At 45.5% G+C, this 22500-nt stretch overlaps 2 protein-coding genes across 2 annotated transcripts in view; one reads left to right on the top strand and one right to left on the bottom strand.

Moving 5' to 3' along the window:
- slc37a3 (solute carrier family 37 member 3) overlaps positions 1 to 5322 on the bottom strand; it is a 14152-nt gene extending 8830 nt beyond the window's left edge. The window contains exons 1-5 of the mRNA XM_080537448.1: positions 5193 to 5322; positions 3638 to 3746; positions 1908 to 2000; positions 1476 to 1559; positions 76 to 221 (exon numbers count right to left, since the gene is read on the bottom strand). Coding sequence (XP_080393574.1) covers positions 76 to 221; positions 1476 to 1559; positions 1908 to 2000; positions 3638 to 3746; positions 5193 to 5269 — 509 coding nt within the window. The 5' untranslated portion in view covers positions 5270 to 5322. The remainder of the gene's footprint in view (positions 1 to 75; positions 222 to 1475; positions 1560 to 1907; positions 2001 to 3637; positions 3747 to 5192) is intronic.
- Positions 5323 to 8455: 3133 nt separating this feature from the next.
- Positions 8456 to 22500, top strand: part of LOC308164206 (DENN domain-containing protein 2A-like) — a gene marked incomplete at both ends in the record, with an annotated part of 14298 nt that continues 253 nt past the window's right edge. The window contains 18 exons of the mRNA XM_080538348.1: positions 8456 to 8499; positions 9133 to 10164; positions 10427 to 10530; positions 15004 to 15098; positions 15500 to 15709; positions 15975 to 16068; positions 16327 to 16377; positions 16553 to 16755; positions 17060 to 17169; positions 17467 to 17536; positions 18290 to 18367; positions 18968 to 19108; positions 19529 to 19677; positions 20423 to 20600; positions 20931 to 20972; positions 21199 to 21307; positions 21999 to 22265; positions 22477 to 22500. The exon at positions 22477 to 22500 is cut by the window's right edge and continues 63 nt beyond it. Coding sequence (XP_080394474.1) covers positions 8456 to 8499; positions 9133 to 10164; positions 10427 to 10530; positions 15004 to 15098; positions 15500 to 15709; positions 15975 to 16068; positions 16327 to 16377; positions 16553 to 16755; positions 17060 to 17169; positions 17467 to 17536; positions 18290 to 18367; positions 18968 to 19108; positions 19529 to 19677; positions 20423 to 20600; positions 20931 to 20972; positions 21199 to 21307; positions 21999 to 22265; positions 22477 to 22500 — 3001 coding nt within the window. The remainder of the gene's footprint in view (positions 8500 to 9132; positions 10165 to 10426; positions 10531 to 15003; positions 15099 to 15499; positions 15710 to 15974; positions 16069 to 16326; positions 16378 to 16552; positions 16756 to 17059; positions 17170 to 17466; positions 17537 to 18289; positions 18368 to 18967; positions 19109 to 19528; positions 19678 to 20422; positions 20601 to 20930; positions 20973 to 21198; positions 21308 to 21998; positions 22266 to 22476) is intronic.

Below are 22500 nucleotides of genomic sequence, written 5' to 3'. Positions count from 1 at the left end.
CTTAGTTAAGACAAACATATTTGTTGTAAACACCGCGGGTGTGGTCAGAGGCGGGGGGTGGAGAGTGATGCGTACCCTGACTTGCCGAACCAGTTCCCCATGACGGCCACCACGCAGGGCCAGACGGCAGACTGCAGCAGGCCGTTCAGCACCCACAGACCGCAGTACAGGTAGATGTTGTAGAACTGCAGCCATTCGGTCAGAGTACCGAACAGAAACTCCTGTACCGAGGGGGAGAAAATCGAATACACATTTGTGATGGTTACAGAGAAGAGCGGGTGTGTCAGTGTATTTGTTTAAGGAGTCAATCCAGGCCCATGGCATTGTAATGCATTGATGTCTCATTTAGGGCCGGTTTCACAGACAAGCCTCAAGCGCATGCTCTGCTTGAAAAGGGTGGTTTCGCTCCGGTTAGAAACTACGCATCGAGGCTGTCCATAGGAAAAAAACAGCGCATGCGTGTTGATCTGGATAAGAGCGGGACGAACGGGCAATTTTCTATTTTTCGGACCAATCAACTACCACGTCTGTTGCTTCGATTGCGTATGTTACTTCGTTTACATAAAGGGCTGTGAGAACGCAAATCAGAGAAATAATTTATGCAACAATGTTGCAAACTCATCCACTTGCTCCGGCTCATGATTCGGACTTTCATGTGAGAACATGACCTCAATCTGCGTCCATGAAACCAGCCCTCAGAGGCGTCTGTTCATCTGTGTGTGTCCAGAAACCAGTCCTCAGAGGCGTCTGTGTGTGTGTGTGTGTGTGTGTGTGTGTGTCCATGAAACCAGCCCTCAGAGGCGTCTGTGTGTGTGTGTGTGTGTGTGTCCATGAAACCAGCCCTCTGAGGCGTCTGTGCGTCTGTAATGTGTGTGTGTGTGTGTGTGCGTGTGTGTGTGTGTGTGTCTCTGCGATTATTGGCAGCCGCCATATATGGCGGAGACGGTGTTACTTGTACCCGTGAGTCTTGTCCTGTTGAATGTGAAAGACATTGTCCATGTCTGTTTGTGAATGCATCCCATCTGTGCCTTCAGTATTTGTGTCCCTGTATACTTGTCTCTATGTGGACATAAATAAATGATTAAAATGTGTCCAGATACCAGTCCTCAGAGGCGTCTGTGTGTGTCCATGAAACCAGCCCTCAGAGGCGTCTGTGTGTGTGTGTGTGTGTGTGTGTGTGTGTGTCCATGAAACCAGCCCTCTGAGGCGTCTGTGCGTCTGTAATGTGTGTGTGTGTGTGTGTGTGTGTGTGTGTGTGCGTGTGTGTGTGTGTGTGTGTGTCCAGATACCAGTCCTCAGAGGCGTCTGTGCGTCTGTGTGTGTCCATGAAACCAGCCCTCAGAGGCGTCTGTGCATGTGTCCATGAAACCAGCCCTTAGAGGCGTCTGTGCGCCTGTGTGTGTGTGTGTGTGTGTGTCCAGAAACCAGTCCTCAGAGGCGTCTGTGGGCGCGCGTCACAGAGAGATGAAACTCACCACGATGGCTGAGCCACACAGGCCGAAGCAGAGCACGTAGCGCAGGTTCAGCCTGTCCCCAATCACCCCGCTCACATACAGGCCCTGCAACACAGACGAGTAACACACACATGATCACCCCGCTCACGTACAGGCCCAGCAACACACACATGAGTAACACATACATGATCACCACATGACACAGAGTGGTAACAAACGCTTAAGGTTGTGGGTTCCATTCCCGCTGGGACCATATGAAAAATGGATGCACTCACTGCACTGTAAGGGTTAATATATTATTATATTATATATGACACATACATGATCAATACTAGGATTCAGATGTTGATTCTCAATCTGAACTACAGTACTAGTCTAGATCCCACCTCTCTGATTTCACCTCCCTGATCTCTCCCATGGTTGACCTCTGACCCAGCTGATCCTGACACTCACCACTGCGTAGCAGAAGAGGAAGATGGTGTCCAGGACTCCCAGGAACAGGGTGGCCTCCTTTTCATCTGCAAACAGTGTCTTCTCCTCCCATGTCTGAAACAACAGGTCAAATACACACAAACATACATGAATAAACTATTATCTCAATGATCACACACACACACACTCACACACAAACTAAATCGTTTTTTTTTTTTTTTTTCACACACAAATCTTGACTTTACAAATCAGAGCAAATCTTTTAGGTGAACTGGTACAAGCAGTTTCCAAAAAAAGCTTGCTTCCAAATGTAAAGAAACCAGTTCAACATTGTATAAATGTTAATCTCTAAAAGGCTGGAAGTATCACATTCAGCTTCACCCACACCCTCACCCACACCCACACCCTCACCCACACCCACACCCACACCCACACCCACACCCACACCCACACCCACAGTTTTAGACAGCACTATTCTTAAACTAGAGACTAAGACCAGCCCAGGGCTAGCTTAGCAACAGACTACTACAACCACGCCACACTAAGGAGCACTATAGGAGAGAGATATTTTCTGCCTGCCGCAAAATACTTTACAACTCCTCTTCCGGCTGGCTGGATGGGGGTGGTCAGAACCAGGCTAACACATAGCACAGGCTACATTATCATGTCTAACACCAAGCACAGTCTACATTATCATGTATTTTGCACCATGCCACTATTTGCACTCAATCTGGTTAGATGCCAAACTACTAGGGGTGGGCATCAATGATCGACGATCGATAATTGATCGATAAGGATCTTGGTCGATCACAAAATATTTTCCTCGATAATCATTAATATTATATATTTTTTTTTTATAATAATAATAATAATGGAAATTAGTTTGTCCACGTGTCACCAGATTGCGTTCGTCTCTCACCCCTGAACATGTTAACATGATCATCTTTCTGAACAAGAACCAGTAGGCCTGCCGCCTCCAGTCTCTCGCTGGAGTTTAAATTTAAGTTAAGCTGGACGCTCTTAAGGACACTAACGTTTTCAGTCATCCTCCTATTTGTGAGTAACTGTTTTTTTACTGCTCCTATGGTGAGTTACTTATTTTCTATATTTTTATAACGTAAAATGTGTTTTTAAGTTAAACAATTTAGGCTACTCACTGCCTTGTTTAAGAGGATTGTTATCTGACTATAGTGTCTAGTTTGAATGTGAATGAATTAATGTGTGCAATAGCAACACAAATAAAGTTTTTTCCCCAAGGGGCCCCAAGGAAAAAAAATTGGAAAAAAAGCTTATCGATTAATCGATAATTGATCGTTAATTCTTGCAATTATCGAAAAAGAAATTTTGATCGTTTGCCCAGCCCTACAAACTACATTTTGTTGTATCAGTACTTGTACTGTGCAATGACAATAAAGTTGAATCTAATCTAATCTAATCTAGGCTAATCTAATAACATTCCTCCAACCACTATCAGTCAATAAAGGGGACTGACCACCAAAGAGATCTGAACAAACCCAATACAGCAGGCTGAGGCCAGAGGGCAAACAACCCCTTAGAGAACCAGTATGTCAACATATCAGAGGTCATCATTTGAGGTTAGAGGGTGATGGGGACAGGAGGGGGAAAAGGGGGGAGGGAGGGGGGAGGGAGAGGAGGGGACAGGAAGGGAGGGGGGTGAAAATCGATGAGTGGGGAGTCATAATCATAGGGCTTAGGGTCAAGTCTATCGGCAACCAGAATACAGTGCATACCTTCCCGGGGTAGAAAGAGCTGCCATTCTGCAAAGATGGCGTCCACTGGGCAATGATGCTCACTTTCACGTTGCTGAAGGTCTTCCTTGAGGCATGCAGGAGGACATAGCTGAGCGAGAGAAGAAGAGAGGAAAGGGTTGGACCAAGCACCATGCCTGTGTTCTAATAATAATAATATAACAACAACAACAATGTATTATTATTATTATCAAAAATGTCTTTCTGCACCCCCCCCCCCCTGCATGTCATTTCAAGGTGATACAAGGGTGGCACGGCACAGCTGAGGTGGGGTCAAAGGTCAGAGTGGGAAAAGGTCAGGTTAGGTCAGACTCAGAAGGGAGAGTGTGAGAGAAGTATACATCACAGTATATTTTTCCTAAAATGAGAACATCTCAAGAGAAGATCTCATTTTAGGGACCATCTCTCTCACCAGTACTTTTATGTATTTGGTTCTAATCTCTCTCCCACTTGTTGTTTCTCTCTCTCTCTCTCTCTCTCTCTCTCTCTCTCTCTCTCTCTCTCTCTCTCTCTCTCTCTCTCTCTCTCTCTCTCTCTCTCTCTCTCTCTCTCTCTCTCTCTCTCTCTCTCTCTCTCTCTCTCTCTCTCTCTCTCTCTCTCTCTCTCTCTCTCTCTCTCTCTCTCTCTCTCTCATTCTCACTCTCACTCTCACTCTCACTCTCACAGTATTAGAATACAAAGCCTTACCGTCACACTATCACGCTCGTCACATGGTACAGTTAAAAGCTTAACTGCCGTGCTGTGTGTGATTAGGTGATTACATGAAGGTAGCCCTAGGTAGACACACCTGTGTTGGCCTCCAGTTTAAGTATTTACCTAAGGTAAACACAGTGTGTGTGAGAGCACAATACTTAATCTGAGGTTGGTGCGTGTGTGCAGAAACTAACAGCTCACCTGGTTTGCATTCAAAAGTGGACATGAAAGGGCAGCAAAGGAGAAGGTGAAACTGGTTAGAATGCTAATTTCTTAATGGACTGACTTATATAGCGCCTTATTCCAAAGCGCTTTACGGCCTTTAATGGCCTCTCCTAACCCTAACCCTAACCCATTCACACACACATTCACACACCAATGGCGACAAGCTACCATGCAAGGCGCCGGCCCCCTCATTGGGAGCAATTTGGGCTTCAGTGTCTTGCCCAAGGACACTTCGACATGTGGCCAGTCGGGGCTCGAACCGGCAATCTGCCGACCTTGCGACCATTAGACGCCGGCTGTTCCTCCTGCCCCACAGCTGCCCCACTTGTTAAGGTTCTCTCCTGTGTGTGTGTGTGTGCCTCTGGAGGACGGCGGTGCCCTGCTGTCTGCTAGCAGCTGTTCTGGAGTTCATGAAGGTTCAGGCAGGCAATGTTGAAGTCACAGGCTCCCCACTATGCATATTATTTGTATATTTTACGTTTGTTTAATTTCAAGCAGGGAGCAGAAATCAGAGCGGAGCCATCCATTTACGCCAAATGACACCAAATAGACACTATTTTCATTCAACTGTATTATATTAACAACGTGAGTGAGTGTCCTGACTGAACTGTTAGTTTACCTAAAGAAGGTGAGGAGGAAGGCGGCCAGGTGATGGTGGGTGTACTGCGACAGGAAGCCACAGCAGGGAGACGACATCACAGGGGTGGCCGGGAGGAGGAGGAAGAGGAGGAGGAGGAAGAGGGGGTGGATGGTCTTCAGGGGAACAGCGACAGGAGAGGGAAGGAGTTCAGAAGGGGAAACGGCAACACTCTACGTTCATCCACTACAGCAAACAGGAGCACATCACATGTCTAAAAGTCAGAAGACTTTGAAGACCTGGAAAAGAAAGAACTAGAGTATGATCTATAGAGAAGTCCTCTTGTTAGATAAGAGACAACTAGGTCTGAAGAAAAGCAACAACAGGTTTCTCCTCTTACAAACACCAACAATAAAAAACAATAACAATAAAATCAATTTTAAAAGAAACGCACATATGACAAAGCACATGATGTTGAGATAAGCAGGTTTATAATGGACTTCTCATGGGACATCATTGCCACTGCCAATAAAATGTGGATTCAGGCCCAATACAGCTTACCTGGTCTGCACACTACTCACTAAACCTTACTCTGCCAAAAGGCATCGAAACATGAGATTTCATTCAATTTCTGCAATCAAATATTATTTCCTTTCCAGAGAGATAAAGTCGATGACAGAAGAATTTAAAAAGCAAAGCATCTTCTGTCCATGCTGCGTTGAACAAGCAGGTGACGAGGCACAGCATTGAGTATTCACTGATTTCGACGACTTGTTTTCTATCAAATACGTCTAAAAGGCCTCACATAACTGAATGGAAATGTATTCATTTACTTAGCGGTCAGATGAATAGTGACTTCCACTTACCTCTTCTGTTCACAGGAACCCCGACAAGAGCTTGTTGTCACCCCCTGTTTACAGTCCTGGATCAATTTGCTCTGTTTTCTTCTGAACCGTTTCGGGTTTCACACAGAGTGCACGTTGCCAAACCGATCTATGGCGCACTACCGCCACCAACAGGACAGGGGTGTAACGACGACCATTGAACATGACAGCTGGCACTGTTCAACAGTTGTGGTCCTAGTTGTCACCTGTCGCTGTGACAGGAGTTTTTTAGTCACACAGTCCTCCTTGATCAGACTGGTCTCATTGGCTGTATGTATCGTCTGTTGGGGAGGCAGTGTGCTTAAAAAACCAGACCGCGGAGAACACCATTTTACTACATGTACATTTACTTTGTTTAACACAGTTGGCCACTTCTCTTTGACATAGTCATCTCACTTTTTTTGAAAATTTCATCTCATATGAACACAGTACTGTAAGTAATTTTTTGTTAACTGTTTTTGGCTATGAACGGTGTGCTAGTGGAGTATGCTTGCATTTACATTAATGTACAGTTTGTATGGTGCTACACAGGGAAGTCATTATGGAAAAGGCAATGATAATAGGCTTTGATTGTAGCCCGGAAGGTATTATGGTTTCTAGATCTCACAGATTGCAAAAAATGTTTAGTACTTCCTCTTGTGTTTGGTTTCAAGGTGTAACACAATTCTACGTTTCTAGACATTCTCTAGAATTTTCTCTGATCTTTGGAACATAATAGCACATAAAACATTTTTGTCTTTATGGTGGAAAGTGTGGGAAAATTGCAATAGTATTTCTGTGTAGTGAGTTTGGGGATGCAGGGACATGTGCAGCTGTCATTGCAACTATGGTCCACGTGCCATGTTAAATCCAACACACATGGGTTTTGGAGGGAAATTATGTAACATGAGCTTGAATGTCCATTCCTTCGAGTTGATGTCACTCAAATCAATTACTGTAGTAGCATCGTCATACATGTTGTTTGTGTGCTGCTATTTGGCCTGGTCTCTCTCATAAAAGAGATTGTTAATCTCAAAGGTTAAATAAATAAATACTGCAAAATGTGCTACAAATCCTAATATCTATATGATACAGTCAATACATTCATCACATTCTGTTCTTTGCAACTGATATTCCCTTTGATGTAGTTCAGACCACATTATCCTACAGTCCCCACCAGCTGAAAATGTTATTCTTGTGAGTCCAGCTGAAAGTGGTGGAGGGGAGCCAGTTAAGAGTCTGAAGAAGTTGGGCAGGGTTTAAGAGTGGGAGGTCCAGCAGGAGAAGAGAGTTTGGGAGGAAAGGGGGCCAACTCACAGCCAGAGAGAGAGAGAGAGAGAGAGAAGAGAGAGAGAGAGAAGGAGACATCCTTGAGGAAAGATTGCACCAGAGTGAGTTAAGTGAAGTAGTACTTGTGAGGAGGTCATACGGTAGAGATGGATGCTGTTGTAACAAGGCTAACTTCTTTGACAATGGCGTCCCATTCCACTGACGGACGCACAGGGTCTTTACATCACAGAGAGGTAAGTTCTTTCACGTTGGATGAGCAATGTGGGTGTGTGAATGGGTACATCTCTGTGTGATGAATGGATCGGAACTCTTGACACTGTATTGGATTGAAACAGCGTGCTGCATACTGTAACACAAACCTCAGACACACCACCCTAGTTACTCTGGGTCGATCCATTAGTGTACAGATGATAAATCATGTTTATCCTGTGTGTTTAGCAGCGTGCCTGAATTCCTGCTGGCCGTCTTATCTGTGAGTGTATATACTGTGTATACTGTGTTTATACAGTGTTCTTGTAGCTAAAGGGACATATGTGTTGACTGTCCTTCTGCTTACGCCTTACTGTCACTGCCCTTCACTGTCCATATGTGTGGTCATAACCACATCAGTGGTTAGGAGGAGCTGGGAACCATTATCTCAGAGGCCAGTGAACTTAGAGACGTTGCCCTGTGAGAGAGTTGAGGAGAGGAGCGGAGAGGAGAGGAGAGGAGGGGAGAGGAGAGGAGAGGAGAAGTGAGGAGGGGAGGGGAGGGGAAGAGAGGGGAGGGGAGGGGAGGGGAGGGGAGGGGAGAGGAGAGGAAAGGAGAAGAGAAGAGAAGAAATAAAATGAAAGACTGTCAGACTGTCTACAACCAGCTGTGACCCATCCCTCAGATGGGACCAGTCATACTGTTCTACACTGATCCAGCCTCAGTGGTACCACATACACTACCTCCACATGTCGGACTAGAGCTTCCGACCCATACATTAGATACGCCTTTATCCAGAACCAAACTACCAGGAGTGAGGGAATCCGATTCCGAAATATGTTGACCCCCCCCCCTCTATCGCTCTCTCTTTCTCTCCCTCTCATTTGTTTACTCTCTCTCCCTCTCTCCTCTACCCCCACCCCCCATTACAGGTGAGTACTGAGAATGTGGTCTGCTAGAAGGATGCCCACAGCAGGGCAAGACTGCATCTACACAGCCGTCAACAGGTGAGCCATCATGTTGAGCCAGGCAGAGGAGATTCATACCTTTATTCATGCCTGCCCCAAGGGACTTGATATGGCTATCATAGATCCAGTACAACACAATTGTACGGAGTCCTTGTCAATAATCTTAACAAGATACATACTGACTGAACAAAGACATTTTTCATATCACTATCTCGTGTTGTCACCTGTCTAGTCATAAGACCCATTTAAATCGTAATATCTTGATATCTTGAAACCATTCAGTTAATTACCAATTTTCCAGTTACTGTAATTAAAAAAAGAAACAAAAAACGTTCACTTGGGTGCAGAGTTCTCATTTCCTCTATTTGTTTGTTTGTAGAAACAAACCTAGTTTCATGGATTGGGCTGTGGTCCAAGTATGTGTTTATTTACCGAAGCTGCTGTGAAGGAGATCCTCGGTCATAGGCCTGTCCTCTGGCATTTATACTCCCAGTCTTAAGACTACGACTTTCCCATCAACGTCAGAAAAAATCTAGAATGTTCCTCAACTGTGGTCGCATTGTCATTTGGGCTGAATAAGGGTCGATGTTCTTGGAGCTTTCTCTCCGTGTCTCGTTACTGTCTCGTTAACTTTTTTAACAGACTTTTTAAACTTTTTTGTATGTACAGTAGACAGCGTCGAGGAGAGAGGACAGGTGTAGGCGCACCTTCGGAGTCTGAGGAGTGGGTAGCACAGGGCAGGGAGGGGGGACCGAAGCACCCCCTCACCTCTCTCGACAGCCTGAGGAACCAGCTTGAGGGCCTAGCCATGCAGGCCCAGAGGAGGACCCCCTTCAACATCCCTCAAGGGGCTGGGATGAACGCCCCGGTCAGAGGCAGCAGCAAGCTCTCCAGAACCCTCCCGGCCAACATCCAAGACAAGATCTCCCAGTGGGAAGGGAAGGAGTCCACCACCACCACCACCCCACCACCTCCATCACCCACCACAGGCCCTCAGACCCATGTGAAGAGGGCAGAATCCCTGAAGGAGAGGGATGTCATCCCAGGCCCGGAGGTAGTGGAGGTGCCCGGGGGGGACTGCAGGAGACAGGCCAGCAGGGAGAGGCAGAAGCACGGGAAGGAGAATGTAGGAAAGCTGGGGGACTCGAGGCCTTGTTCCCCTGTGGAGCCTGTGACGGAGCAGGTGGGGACGTTAAGGAAAGGCGCCGGCAGGAGACCGGCGGAGCAGAGCGACCGGGAGAAGAGGGCCGTTTTCACTCTCTTTAGAAAGCTTGAACAGACCATGGGGGAGAAGTCTAGCGCGGCCCCTCTAGAGCTGCCAGGTAATTACTTCTGCCCCCCGAACAAAGACAGGCAGGTGGAAGCCAAGAGGAGGGAGCTGGAATCCTTGTTTGGAACGCTGGCAGCTGACCAAACGTTTGGGACGTTTGGGAAGCAAGAGGATCAAGACCCAGACAATGTGTACACAGAACCAGGGGCACCCCCGATCAACCCTCTTCCCAAACCCCAGCGCACCTTCCAGCACCCCCCCATTCCCACCCCCACCCCCCGTGAGAAGACCAACCCAGCCCAGAGGCAAGGGAGAGGCCAGAGGAACCTGCCCCCACTCCCCTCCTCTGTCTCACCCCCACCTCTGCCTAGCCTTCCCGCCCCCAGTGTCTACAGGAGACCCAGGACAGACAGACACAAAGACAACCCCAACAGGTAGGCTTCCTACACCACGTAGGCAGACATCAATGAATCACACACACACAAGGATACCATGACTTCACACTGCTACGGTATGGCACACACATTTTTATACAGCCATGATTACATACATGTGTATACCACAATGACATTCACACACATACACACAACAAGTTCACACTCATGATTATGTACTGTATAATGGGTTGACATAGAGATAACAAAACACTATACACTCTCACCCCTCTATGTGTGTATGTATGTGTGTCTCTCTCAGGAAATCATTTGAGTTTGAAGACATTCCACTGTCAAAGTCCAAGATTCCTCTCCTGTCTCCGTTAACGTTATCCCAGGAACACCACCACTATGAAGACATCCCAGGTAAAACAACTGCAGCAACCCTATATAGCAGTGGAGGCTCCTCCATAGAGGTGGAGGAGGCCTGGCCTCCCCAATAATTTGAGAGAAGAGAGAGAGATTTAAAAAAGCAATAATTATATTTATTTTATTTATTTATTTAACAAAAAACATATATATATATATATATATTTATATTATTTCCGTTTTGTTCATAAATCTGAAGTTTTCCATGGCTAAAACCCAATATTGCAATTGTAAAGCACCTACAGGCCAGAATCCCTATCCGTTTGTATTGAGGGAGGCCAGGCCTCCCCAGGAAAGTGGTTTCTCATAGAAGTCAATGTAATGCAATTTTTTTCATGGCAATATGTGATTGGCCAAATCACTGAAAATGGGTGGGCAGAGGAGGCCTGGCCTCACCATGCATTGAGTCCAGGGCTGAAAGATTGACATTTTGTTCGTCCAATCACATGAAGCCATTTTGAGAATTCGCCAGTCACTTCAGTCAAAGAAACACTCGCCATAGTGGCTACGAGTGTCCTATCAACTTGTCCTTTGCAGGACACGTCTAGAACACCCATGGCTATTATCCCTGAAAATAATAGCTCATTTGGCCAAATTTGCTTAAAATGACCTCGGAAGTCGGCGAGATTCTGGCGCGATTTATACATCGAATAGGTAGACAAGATTTAGGATTTATTTAACAGTTTTATTTTTAATGTAGTCGATTTCGTTTTATTACAAGTCAATTTAATATTCTTCTATAAGAACAGGGAACATTCCATCGCGAGTGAAGCGAGCACGCGGAAAAAATGTTGGCCTCCTCAATTCTGGAAGTCACCAGCGTCATTGGTGTATGTGCTGTGTGGTCTAATGGTTAGTGAATTGGACTCTTGATCGGAAGGTCGTGAGTTCAAATCCCGCCTGAGACCACCTTTTTTTGCCCTCAATTACTCCAGGGGGAATGTCCCTGTAATTCGTAATTGTAAATCGTTTTGGATTAAAAGCGTCTGCTAAATGGCAAAAATTTAAAATTTACAAATAAAATTTGTTCAATCCAGGAGACCATTCAGGTGTTGTAAATGAATGTACAACATCAGAAGATAATCTTTGTATGGGTCACCACACACCACCAGTTTTGTGTCTCTGTGTACCTTCGCTAATGCTACCTGCCCGTGTCAGTTTAGAAAGCAATGCTCTCAGTTGATCTGTTCATCCCATGGTTTATTAATGCTGTCACTTAGGCTAGCGGGCTTAAGCGCTTTACGACTACTAAACGTGATGCTCTGGAGACAGTTTTTGGCCAGCGACCTCGCTCTGTGTCCTACAACAGTACGTTAGAATTATAAGGTTCTATCTCAATTTTTGTCAAAATTGAGTTTTTTACATAATCTGATCCATTGGGTGTTTAGTAATGCCTGTGTGGTGTTATTTTAAAAATGTTGACATTTTTGAGTTAGTAATTCATAAAATACAAAGGTTCCATCTCACAAAACATAATGGAATGTAAAAACGTTGACGCTCAATATCTCTGAACTGCCCTAAACGGAGATAGAACCTTATCATTCTAAACGGAGATAGAACCTTCTCATTCTAAACGGAGATAGAACCTTATCATTCTAAACACACTGAGGACCCTATCAGGAGCTCTCATTCAGTGTCACTTCGACTATGCCGTAACATCATGGTACTATAGAACCACAAAGGCCCATAAAACAAGACTCCAGACAGCCCAAAATAAACTGGTTAGGCTTCTGCTAGGCCTCAACCCTAGGACACATCTAACCGCTGCTCATTTTTTGAGCCTTGATTGGCTACGAGTAGTTGACAGAGTGCAGCAGCTTGCACTGGGCCTGGTCTTCAAGATACGCTACACCACAAAGACACCCAAGTACCTGTCAACATACTTCCAAAAAGTGAACAACGTCCACACATACAACACCAGAGGAAGCTCCACGAACCACGTTCAACCGCGTTGCACCACAAACAAGGGGTTAAACTCGTTTGCAAACTATGCAGTAAAAATGTGGAACGCCCTTCCTATAATCTTAAAGGAGTGCAAAACACTGCCCACCTTCAAAACCACTCTCAAAAAACATTTACAGGAGGCTGCAATCCGTAACTGGACCCTCTAAATCAAAAATCAGATTAAAAGACCCGAACTACCCACTGTACATTCTTTGTGTTTTGTCCCCCGCCCCCACCTGTGGTGTATGTCCCCACCTGTCCTACCCGCTGTACATACCTTATGTTTTGTTGTATTGTTCTTCCCATGATGGATGTATGTTTATCTTGTAGATAGTAATAGTTATTTGTCTGTATTATCTTGTAGATAGTACTAGTTTTTTTTGTCTGTCTTACATGTAACGATGAATTGAGAATCAAGGACCCCAATTAATATAAGCCAGTGGCTTTCTTGGGTTTTTATCCTTTTAGTTGACCTTGTATGTAATATGTACTTTCATGTACCTACTTCTGCAAATCTTCTAATAAAGTTTTCAATCAATCAATCAAAACGGAGATAGAACCTTCTCATTCTAAACGGAGATAGAACCTTATCATTCTAAACGGAGATAGAACCTTCTCATTCTAAACGGAGATAGAACCTTATCATTCTAAACGGAGATAGAACTTTATCATTCTAAACGGAGATAGAACCTTATCATTCTAAACGGAGATAGAACCGTATCATTCTAAACGGAGATAGAACCTTGTCATTCTAAACGGAGATAGAACCTTATCATTCTAAACGGAGATAGAACCTTATCATTCTAAACGGAGATAGAACCTTATCATTCTAAACGGAGATAGAACCTTGTCATTCTAAACGGAGATAGAACCTTATCATTCTAAACGGAGATAGAACCTTCTCATTCTAAACGGAGATAGAACCTTCTCATTCTAAACGGAGATAGAACCTTATCATTCTAAACGGAGATAGAACCTTATCATTCTAAACGGAGATAGAACCTTATCATTCTAAGCTCACGAAATGCACTTGTGATACTGTGTTAACTGTAATGTTAGACAGACAAGACAGACAGACAGTCTGCTGACGGCCAGTAGTAGTGCTGGTTGATGAGATACATTGTAGTGGTGGTCTAATGGTTAGTGAATTGGACTCTCGATCGGAAGGTTGTGAGTTCAAATCCCGCCTGAGACCACCCTATTTTTGCCCTTGAGTAAGGCACTTAGCCCTCAATTACTCCAGGGGGAATGTCCCTGTAATTCGTAATTGTAACTCGCTTTGGATTAAAAGCGTCTGCTAAATGGCAAAAAATAAAAAATAACATTTGTTCAATCCAGGAGACCATTCAGGTGTTGTAAATGAATGTAACAACATCAGAAGATAATCTTTGTATGGGTCACAGACTCACACCAGTATATTGTGTCTCTGTGTACTTTCGCTAATGCTACTTGCCTGTGTCAGTTTAGAAAGCAATGCTCTCAGTTGATCTGCTCAACCCATGGTTTATTAATGCTGTCACTTAGGCAAGCAGGCAGGCTTTAAGCGCTTTACGACTACTAAACGTGATGCATGCTCTGTAGACAGTTTTTGGCAACCTGGCTCTGTGTCCTACAACAGTTCGTGACGTTAGAATTATAAGGTCATTTTTGTCAAAATTGAGTTTTTTACATAATCTGATCCATTAGGTGTTTATTAATGCCTGTGTGGTGTTTTTTTTTTTTTAAATGTTGACATTTTTGAGTTAGTAATTCATAAAATACAAAGGTTCCATCTCACAGAACATAATGGAATGTAAAAACTTTGACGCTCAATATCTCTGAACTGCCCTAAACGGAGATAGAACCTTCTCATTCTAAACGGAGATAGAACCTTCTCATTCTAAACGGAGATAGAACCTTCTCATTCTAAACGGAAAGAAATTTGGCCTCCTCAATTCTGGAAGTCACCAGCCTCCACTGCTATATAGGATGGGCATTCGTCCGGCTTTAGGCCGGACAGTCTGGCATTTGGAAAAAAAAGCCGGAGGACGCTCATTTGTCCTCCTTTAAAAAATAAATAACAAAAAGGTTTTTGACATAATTTCCTCGTTAAAAGCTGTGTACAAAAATAAATATATTTCATTGGTTAAATGTCCGCGTTGTGTCCGTTCTCTTAACACTTCCAGTAAAGGGAGTTTGGTTGATGTTTGTGAAAGTTTGTTAAATATTTAAATTAGCCATTGTGTTGATTCGCCACAACACTCACTGACGAGCAGTAGTACGCAAAGTGTCCTCCTTTTTGATGTGAAGGAAATGGCCACCCTAACCCTATATAATGCCTGTTAGCATCTCTGCTAAGTGAGTTAGCTTTCTTGGGGCAGTAGCTAGCACAACTGGTTGGCAAGCAGAGGGTGTCAGTTCAGTCCTCACTTGGGGCAAGCTACTCTACCCTCGCCGTTCGCTACAATACTGAGGCAAAACTAACAAATAAATGTGATCATGATTGATTCGGTCTAGTGCAACACAACTTTATATTTTCTCTGGCAGACTCGTCAAAGGAGAACCCCTACGAGGACATTGAGGTGGATAGTCAGTGCTCGCAGCAGTCTCTGCCCTCCTCTCCTGGCCCTGAAAACAACAAGGTACCCAGTATGCACTACACTACCCAGTATGCATTACACTACCCAGTATGCATTACACTACCCAGTATGCATTACACTACCCAGTTTGCACTACACTACCCAGTTTGCACTACACTAACCAGTATGCACTATTACCCAGTATGCACGACACTACCCAGTATGCATTACACTACTCAGAAAGCAGCAAGGTACCCAGTATGCACTACACTACCCATTATGCACTACACTACCCAGTACACTACCCAGTGGTGTACCCAGTACAGTAACAAGTACACTGGTACCTGTGAAGACCACCATAGACATAGACACGACTGCATTGTTAATACTACACATAGGCAACACATGACCATATATGGTTGTCTCCCTCACACGTTTCCTCTACTGTGTTGTCTTCTAACCAGACTTCCAGGCCGGGCTTCTTCAGACAGAACTCTGGGAGGCTGAGCTTCAATCTCTTTGACGCTCCGCCTCGGAAGACCAACCACCACCCCAGTGGAGGCGTGGCGTCGCCCCGCCAGCTCAGCCCCACCCCCTCCACCCCCGGCAGCCCTGATCACATGACTTGGCTCCCGGGCGACCCTTACAACCGCACCTGCAGGAGGATCCCAATGGTAAGGAGGGAGGGAGGGAGGGAGGGAAGGAGGGAGGGAGGGGGGAGGAAAGGAGGGAGGGGGGGGAGAGAGAACCAGAGAGAGGGAAGGAGAGAGGGAGGGAGAGAGAGAGGGAGAGCGAGATGTGTGTGACATATTCTGAACTCTCTACTCTATTTCCTTATTGCTTTGTACTGTAAATAGCATGTGGATGGATATCCATATTGATCCAGATTGATATACAATATATTAGATTTATTCGATATTGATAGAATGTGGTCAACAGGATGTGCTGAAGATCAACGGCATCTTTGAGTCTCGGGTTGGAAAGAAGCATTTGAGAAGAGTCTACCAGTCTGCTGAGAGCAGCTCTGGGAGAGGTGAGTGAGAGAGTCCACCAGAACACTGCTTCTTAATGGTACATAGGCCTGTACCAGTAGAGGCTGGTGGAGGTAGAATTCAGAGGACGGGCTCATTGCAATGCATGGAATGGAATCAGGAATGGTATCAAACTTTTTTTCTTTTACCTCCACCAGCCTCCCCTGGCCTGTATCTCAGAGGCATCATCAAAACTCTTCTCCCATTGGCTTGTTTCCTTGTATTCACATTGTATGTTTGTTTTGCACTTCTGTTTCCAGTCACCGATGACAACAGTGACTCAGAGAGCGAATCAGAGGACAGAGTGAAAGGTACAGTGTGATGAAGAGTTGACATCTTTTATAAGTCTATAAAAGCTATCACACATTCTGACATCTTATGCTTCCCTTCTGCTTTCTCTCCCTCTCTGGACTCTGTCTCTCCTTTTCTCTCTCCTTCCTTCCTTCTCTCTCTCTCTTTCCCTCCTTCCTTCCTTCTCTCTCTCAGCCCACCGGCAGCGCCTGGTGTCAGTCCAGTCCATCCTGAGTAAGCCGGGCCAGGCGGGTCAGTACAATAACAGCAGTCTGGACCGGGACCTACAGAAACTGCACAAGCGACAGCTCTTTGAGTACTTCCTGGTAGTGGCGTTGCACAAGGCCAAGGCTGGTGCCCCCTATCTGCCGGAGGTCACACAGCACTTTCCCCTGAAGGTGAGGAGGAGCAGGGTGGGGCAGGTAGGGCGGGGCAGGCATCAACATGTTAGTTAGCCTGTTAGCCTGTTAGCCTCATAGCCTGTTAGTTCCAAATCAACACCTAGTTCCTACTCTTACATACGTCTTCATGGCACATTGGAAAAAGCCTGGATGGGTATACTATGAGCAAAATGTTAATGTCCTATTGCTTAGGCCAACATTTTTCAGTCAGATCTATGAGGGGGGGGGCGGGGGAGGGGGGATGTTACATTGAAGTACACAGAAGTGAGTCTGAACTGAACTCCTCTGCTCTCGGGATCAGCTGGAGAGGAGCTTCAAGTTCATGAGGGAGACAGAAGATCAGCTGAGAATCATCCCCCAGTTCTGCTTCCCCGATGCCAAGGACTGGGAGCCCGTGGAGAGCCACCCGAGGTGAGCAGGACCGCGTCCGTACTCTGGTGTCGGACCTGGAAGAAACAAACTGCACTTAATAATGCTCCTAACATAGCCACACAATCGAATCCACTGACCCTTGGTGTGTGGACCGTGAGAGTATGTGTGTATGTATGTGTGTATATGTGTGTGTGTGTGTGTGTGTGTGTGTGTGTGTGTGTGTGTGTGTGTGCGCGTGCATGCGTCTGCATGTGTGTACGTACATCAACAGAAAAGTGATACCAACATCCATAGAAACGATCGTAACAATTGTTTGTTTTCTGTGGTTTCCCACAGTGAAATGTTCTCCTTTGTTTTGACTGGCGAGGACGGCAGCAGGCGGTTCGGGTACTGTCGTCGTCTACTGGTAAACAGGAACGGAGAAATCCACGACATGAACATTTCATTCATTTAGAAGATGACTCCTACCCAGAGCCCCACACAGGAAGTGGTTATCTGCTATGATGTCAGCTGAGTAAATAATCTCACTGTAAATAGAGATTGTGGGAAAAACGGATTCATTCCTAAAATGGATTTAGCTAAAGAGGAAGTCTGTGTGTGTGTGTGTGTGTGTGTGTGTGTGTGTGTGTGTGTGTGTGTGTGTGTGTGTGTGACTGTGTGTGTGACTGTGTGTGTGTATGTGTGTGACTCTGTGTGTGACTGTGTGTGTGTATGTGTGTGACTCTGTGTGTGACTGTGTGTGTGTGTATGTGTGTGACTCTGTGTGTGTGTGTATGTGTGACTGTGTGTGTGACTTTGTGTGTGTGTGTGTGTGTGTATGTGTGTGTGTATGTGTGTGTGTGTGTGTGTGTGTGTGTGACTGTGTGTGTGACTGTGTGTGTGTGCGTGTATGTGTGTGTATGTGTGTGTGACTGTGTGTGTGTGTGTGTGTGTGTGTTCATGTGCATGGGTTAGGGTTAGGGTTAGGGTTAGGGTTAGGTTATGTGTGCATTCGTGCGTGTATGTGTACGTGTTTATGAATGCTTATGTGACGCTGAGTTGTTATTTTTGTGAACGTCTCCCAAGTGTCTTTCATTCTTTCACACGGCTAGATTTGTCCTGAAGGGGATTTGTCCTAGTGCATACATTACAACTCTCCTCCTTTTCCTACTTTTCTCAGCCCACTGGGAAAGGGAAGCGTCTACCCGAGGTCTACTGCATTGTCAGTCACCTGGGCTGTTTCAACCTGTTTTCCAAGGTAAGCTGTTTCCCCATGATGAAGCCCATGATCACCGTCTCTCACCCATCCCGTAACCCATCACTGCCTCATTTTAAGTACCCCTGCTCCACTACCCCTGCTATCCCTCACCTCCGCTCTTCCTCACCCCTACCTCCTCCGTCTCTCTCCTCTCTTTCTGACTGTTAGTATTTTAATGCATATGTATTTGCCAGTGTTTTATTGTTTTATTGTTGTACATTTTTAACCATGTTTTATTTCTAGCTTCCCACCCCCCCCCCAAAGAGCCATTGCTTTTTGGTCAGGCTGCATTTGTAAATAAGAATTTGTTCTTACATGTTTGCCTGGTTAAATAAAGGTTAAATAATGAGATACAGCCATCTCTTACCCAAATAGCTTCGTAGTTTACACATGTTCAGTGCACCTGAAGTGACCTATGCTGAAATAAAGCATAGCACATTTGGTGTTGTGAACTCCCATGTTCCTGTGTGTGTGCGTGCGTATGTGTGTGTGTGTGTGTTTGCTTATCTGTGCGTGTCTCTCTGTGTGTGTGTGTGTGTGTGTGTGTGTACTACCATCCATGACTACCCCTACCTGCCCTAACCCATGTCCCCCATGCAGGTGCTGGATGAGGTGGAGCGGAGGCGGGCCCTGTCCCCTGCCCTGGTCCAGCCCTTCATGAGAGCCATCATGGAGGCTCCTTTTCCGGCCCCGGGCAGAACCATCTCCATCAAAACCTTCCTGCCAGGCTCAGGCACTGAGGTGAGACCACCCAAAAAGGGTTCTTTAAAGTCTTCCCCTACACGGACAAGCCAGAGTGTACGCGGAGGTACTATACGTTGAAAAACAAGAACATGACGGAAGAAATGTTTTGTAGTATTGTCCACTAAGTAGATGACTTGAAAGCAACGTCTGTGCGCGAGTCGTTTGTATCCCAAACACCAGCAAACACCGTACAAGACTAGCCAAATGTGGTGAGGAGTGTTTGAGTAAGATCAACCCCTACATAGTTTCCACTTTATAGTACGCACAAAGTTAAAAGATAAACACCCCATATACCTCCTCCTCTCCCTTCCTCTCTCTCTCCCATTCCTCTCACTCCTTCTATCTCTCTCTCTCTCTTCATTCTCCTCTCTATCCCCCTCTCCCTCCTCCCTCCCCCTCTCTCTCTCTCTCTCCTAGATGATGGAGCTGTGTAGGCCACCTGACTCGCGTCTGGAGCACGTGGATTTTGAGTGTCTGTTCTCCTGCCTGAGTCTGCGTCTGCTCCTGAGGGTCTTCAGCTCCCTCCTGCTGGAGCGCAGGGTCATCTTCACAGCAGACAAGCTCAGGTGGGTCTGTCTATATGCCCTCATACGCAGGTCTGTACCACACAATGGGTCGTGGTTAAAGGGATGTTACAAAGTTTTTTTGTTGTTTTTTTTACTTTTTGTCTTTGTTTTTAATTTACCTGTAGCTGTAGTTGATAAACTCACTTTTCTTTCATGTTTATCAATGGCCAAGACATTACATTTAACAGGAGTCTGCTATTCTATTGTTGTACAACAAGGGAACAAATGAGCTGAGAGAGTGGATGACGGTTATAGAGGAGAAACTCAAGAGAACTAGAAAGGGACAGAAATGACCAGGAAAAAGAGTAGTGAAAAAGAGTTAGAGCTCACATTTTTGACAGGGGGCAGCTTTGACAGAGTCCTGCTGCTGTGTTGAATGGCTGTTTTTGGGATTGTTTATCTTCTCTTTGGGAAATTCTGGTGGGAGCCACAGATGGGGGTCAGCATAGTAGCACATAAAGGAAGAATGCAGAATGGGATGACGTGCAGAAAAGTGTTAGGTAGGGCGCCCCCCTGTGGCAAACTGTGTAATGACTGAAGGAATTTGTAGCAATGGATACAATACATGTATTTTACACCACACTTCCACCATGTGAAGGACACCGAAAAAACACTGATTTCTTTTTACACACACACACACACACACACACACAGTTCATATGTTTGTGTATGTTACTAAGCAGTGAACAGTATATTTACGTATATTCAGTATATATAACATGTGTGCTGTGTTCTCCTGGAGTAGTACCCTGTCCCAGTGCTGCCATGCCGTGGTGGCGCTGCTCTACCCGTTCGTGTGGCAGCACACCTACATCCCTGTGCTGCCCTCCGCCATGCTGGACATCGTGTGTACCCCCACGCCCTTCATCGTGGGCCTGCTGTCCAGCTCCCTGCCCCAGCTCACTGAGCTGCCTCTGGAGGAGGTGAGGACAGATATATGTAGGGGGGGATTCACCCCCACGATGGATTGGGGTAATGTGGGACAGCGTGTGCTCCAGTGAGTTTATTTCCTGTTCTAACAACATCTAGTCAACAGGACTTTTTTACTATAGGTTTAGCATGGGTAGGGAATAAACACACTGGATATTAGGTGTCCCATATTATTCAAATTCATTGTCCCTGGGGGAGAACACTTTGAAGAACCCTTTCGGGTTCCATGTACAGTACAAAGCTTTTAGGTTCCATTTACCACTACTGTTAAACCAACAACACATTAACCATCCCTTCTGTCTCCCCTCTGTTTCCATCCACAGGTGCTGGTGGTCGACTTGGTTAACAGTCGCTTTCTCAGACAGGTACAGTAGAACTGTCAGCGAACACCTGCTGATTCCTGACTTCCTAGAGACCGTCATAATCAGTAGAACTAGCACATCTACACTATACCATTGTAATACATCACGTTCATAGCCGTCTAGTAGATTAGATTCCACTGGAAGTGAATTTGGTTGAGAATGCGTCATTCCACGGAGTGGAATTGGGAGCCGGGTGTTGATTAGTCGGGTGTGTTCCTTGTGCCCCCAGCTGGATGATGAGGACTCTATCCTGCCCTCCAAGCTGCAGTCAGCTCTGGAGAACGTCCTGGAGAGGAGGAGAGAGCTTGCCAACGAGAGAGGAGGAGACATTCCTAATGGTGGGATAATAACAACATACATCATCTTTAGATCATTTATAGAGTATAATATTTCGTATTTTAATATAATATTAGTTTATGGTGTATTTGGTTGGTGCATTTGATACACAATCTCTTTTTAGATGTTCCTGCTTCTCTTCATACATGTATAAACCGCATGTTTGGATCCTTGCAGCGATGATCCTTGCAGCTCTGCTTTTTTGCCATTTTCTTCCCTTTCTCAGGGTTCCTACAAGTTTCAACAAGTCCAATTTAAGACCTTTTTAGACCTTTTTATAGACATCTTTCAATAGAATTTTAGACCTATTCGTGACACCATATGATAGCTTTTTGTCATCCTCGAGGTGATGAAATTAGGGATTTCACTGCCATACAGACAAAAAAGGAAGCGAATTGCATTTTTTTGGGCTCCAACTTGATTCATTTCCACGTAAATAGATGTGGTCGGACTGATTTCCTTGCCGGATCTCATTTTTAAGACCTAGCACCTCATTTTTAGACCGAATAACTGAAATCTGAGACCTTTTTAGGCCTTGTAAGTAGGGTTGCTGGATTTTAGACTTTAAGGCTTTTTAAGACCAGCGCGGGAACCCTGCTTTCTCTATAAAGTTCATTTCAGAAACATGGTGAAAATGCACTGGAATGAAAACATAACGGATTTGTTTTGTATTTCCTCACTCCCTCTCCTCAGACTCTGGCCATCTCAGCACGGTGGTGTCCGAGGCCTTCGTGCGCTTCTTTGTAGAGCTGGTGGGCCACTACCCGCTCTTCATCAGCGAACGAGAGGACGAGTCTTCCTCCTCCTCCTCCTCTCCCATCCCCTCCTCGTTCCAGCGCGAGGCCTTCCGTAAGGCCGTCTCCTCCAAGAGCCTGCGGCGCTTCCTGGAAGTCTTCATGGAGACCCAGATGTTCGGGGGGTTCATCCAGGAGAGAGAGCACCACAACCAGGCCCTGAGAGGTAGGCTAGGCTAGGCTAGGGGTCAAAGGTCAATTTCAATGTGCCAATGTCATTTTAGAGTGAAATGAAAATTGGTCTTCGGATTCATAACAATAGCATCAACCTAGGCTAATGTTCATATCAGCATGCTCTGAAATGTAATGGCATTGTGTATGTCTTTCAGTTTGTGGTGTGTTCTGATGTGATGACTGCTCTCTCTCTCTCTGCGTAGGGCTGTTTGAAGTGAGGGTCCAGG

Source organism: Nansenia antarctica (assembly GCF_963989245.1).
Source record: "Nansenia antarctica genome assembly, chromosome: 8".
NCBI lineage: Eukaryota > Metazoa > Chordata > Actinopteri > Argentiniformes > Microstomatidae > Nansenia > Nansenia antarctica.
The sequence above is the reverse complement of the archived record's forward strand: the minus strand, read 5'-3'. Positions and strand labels throughout refer to the sequence as shown.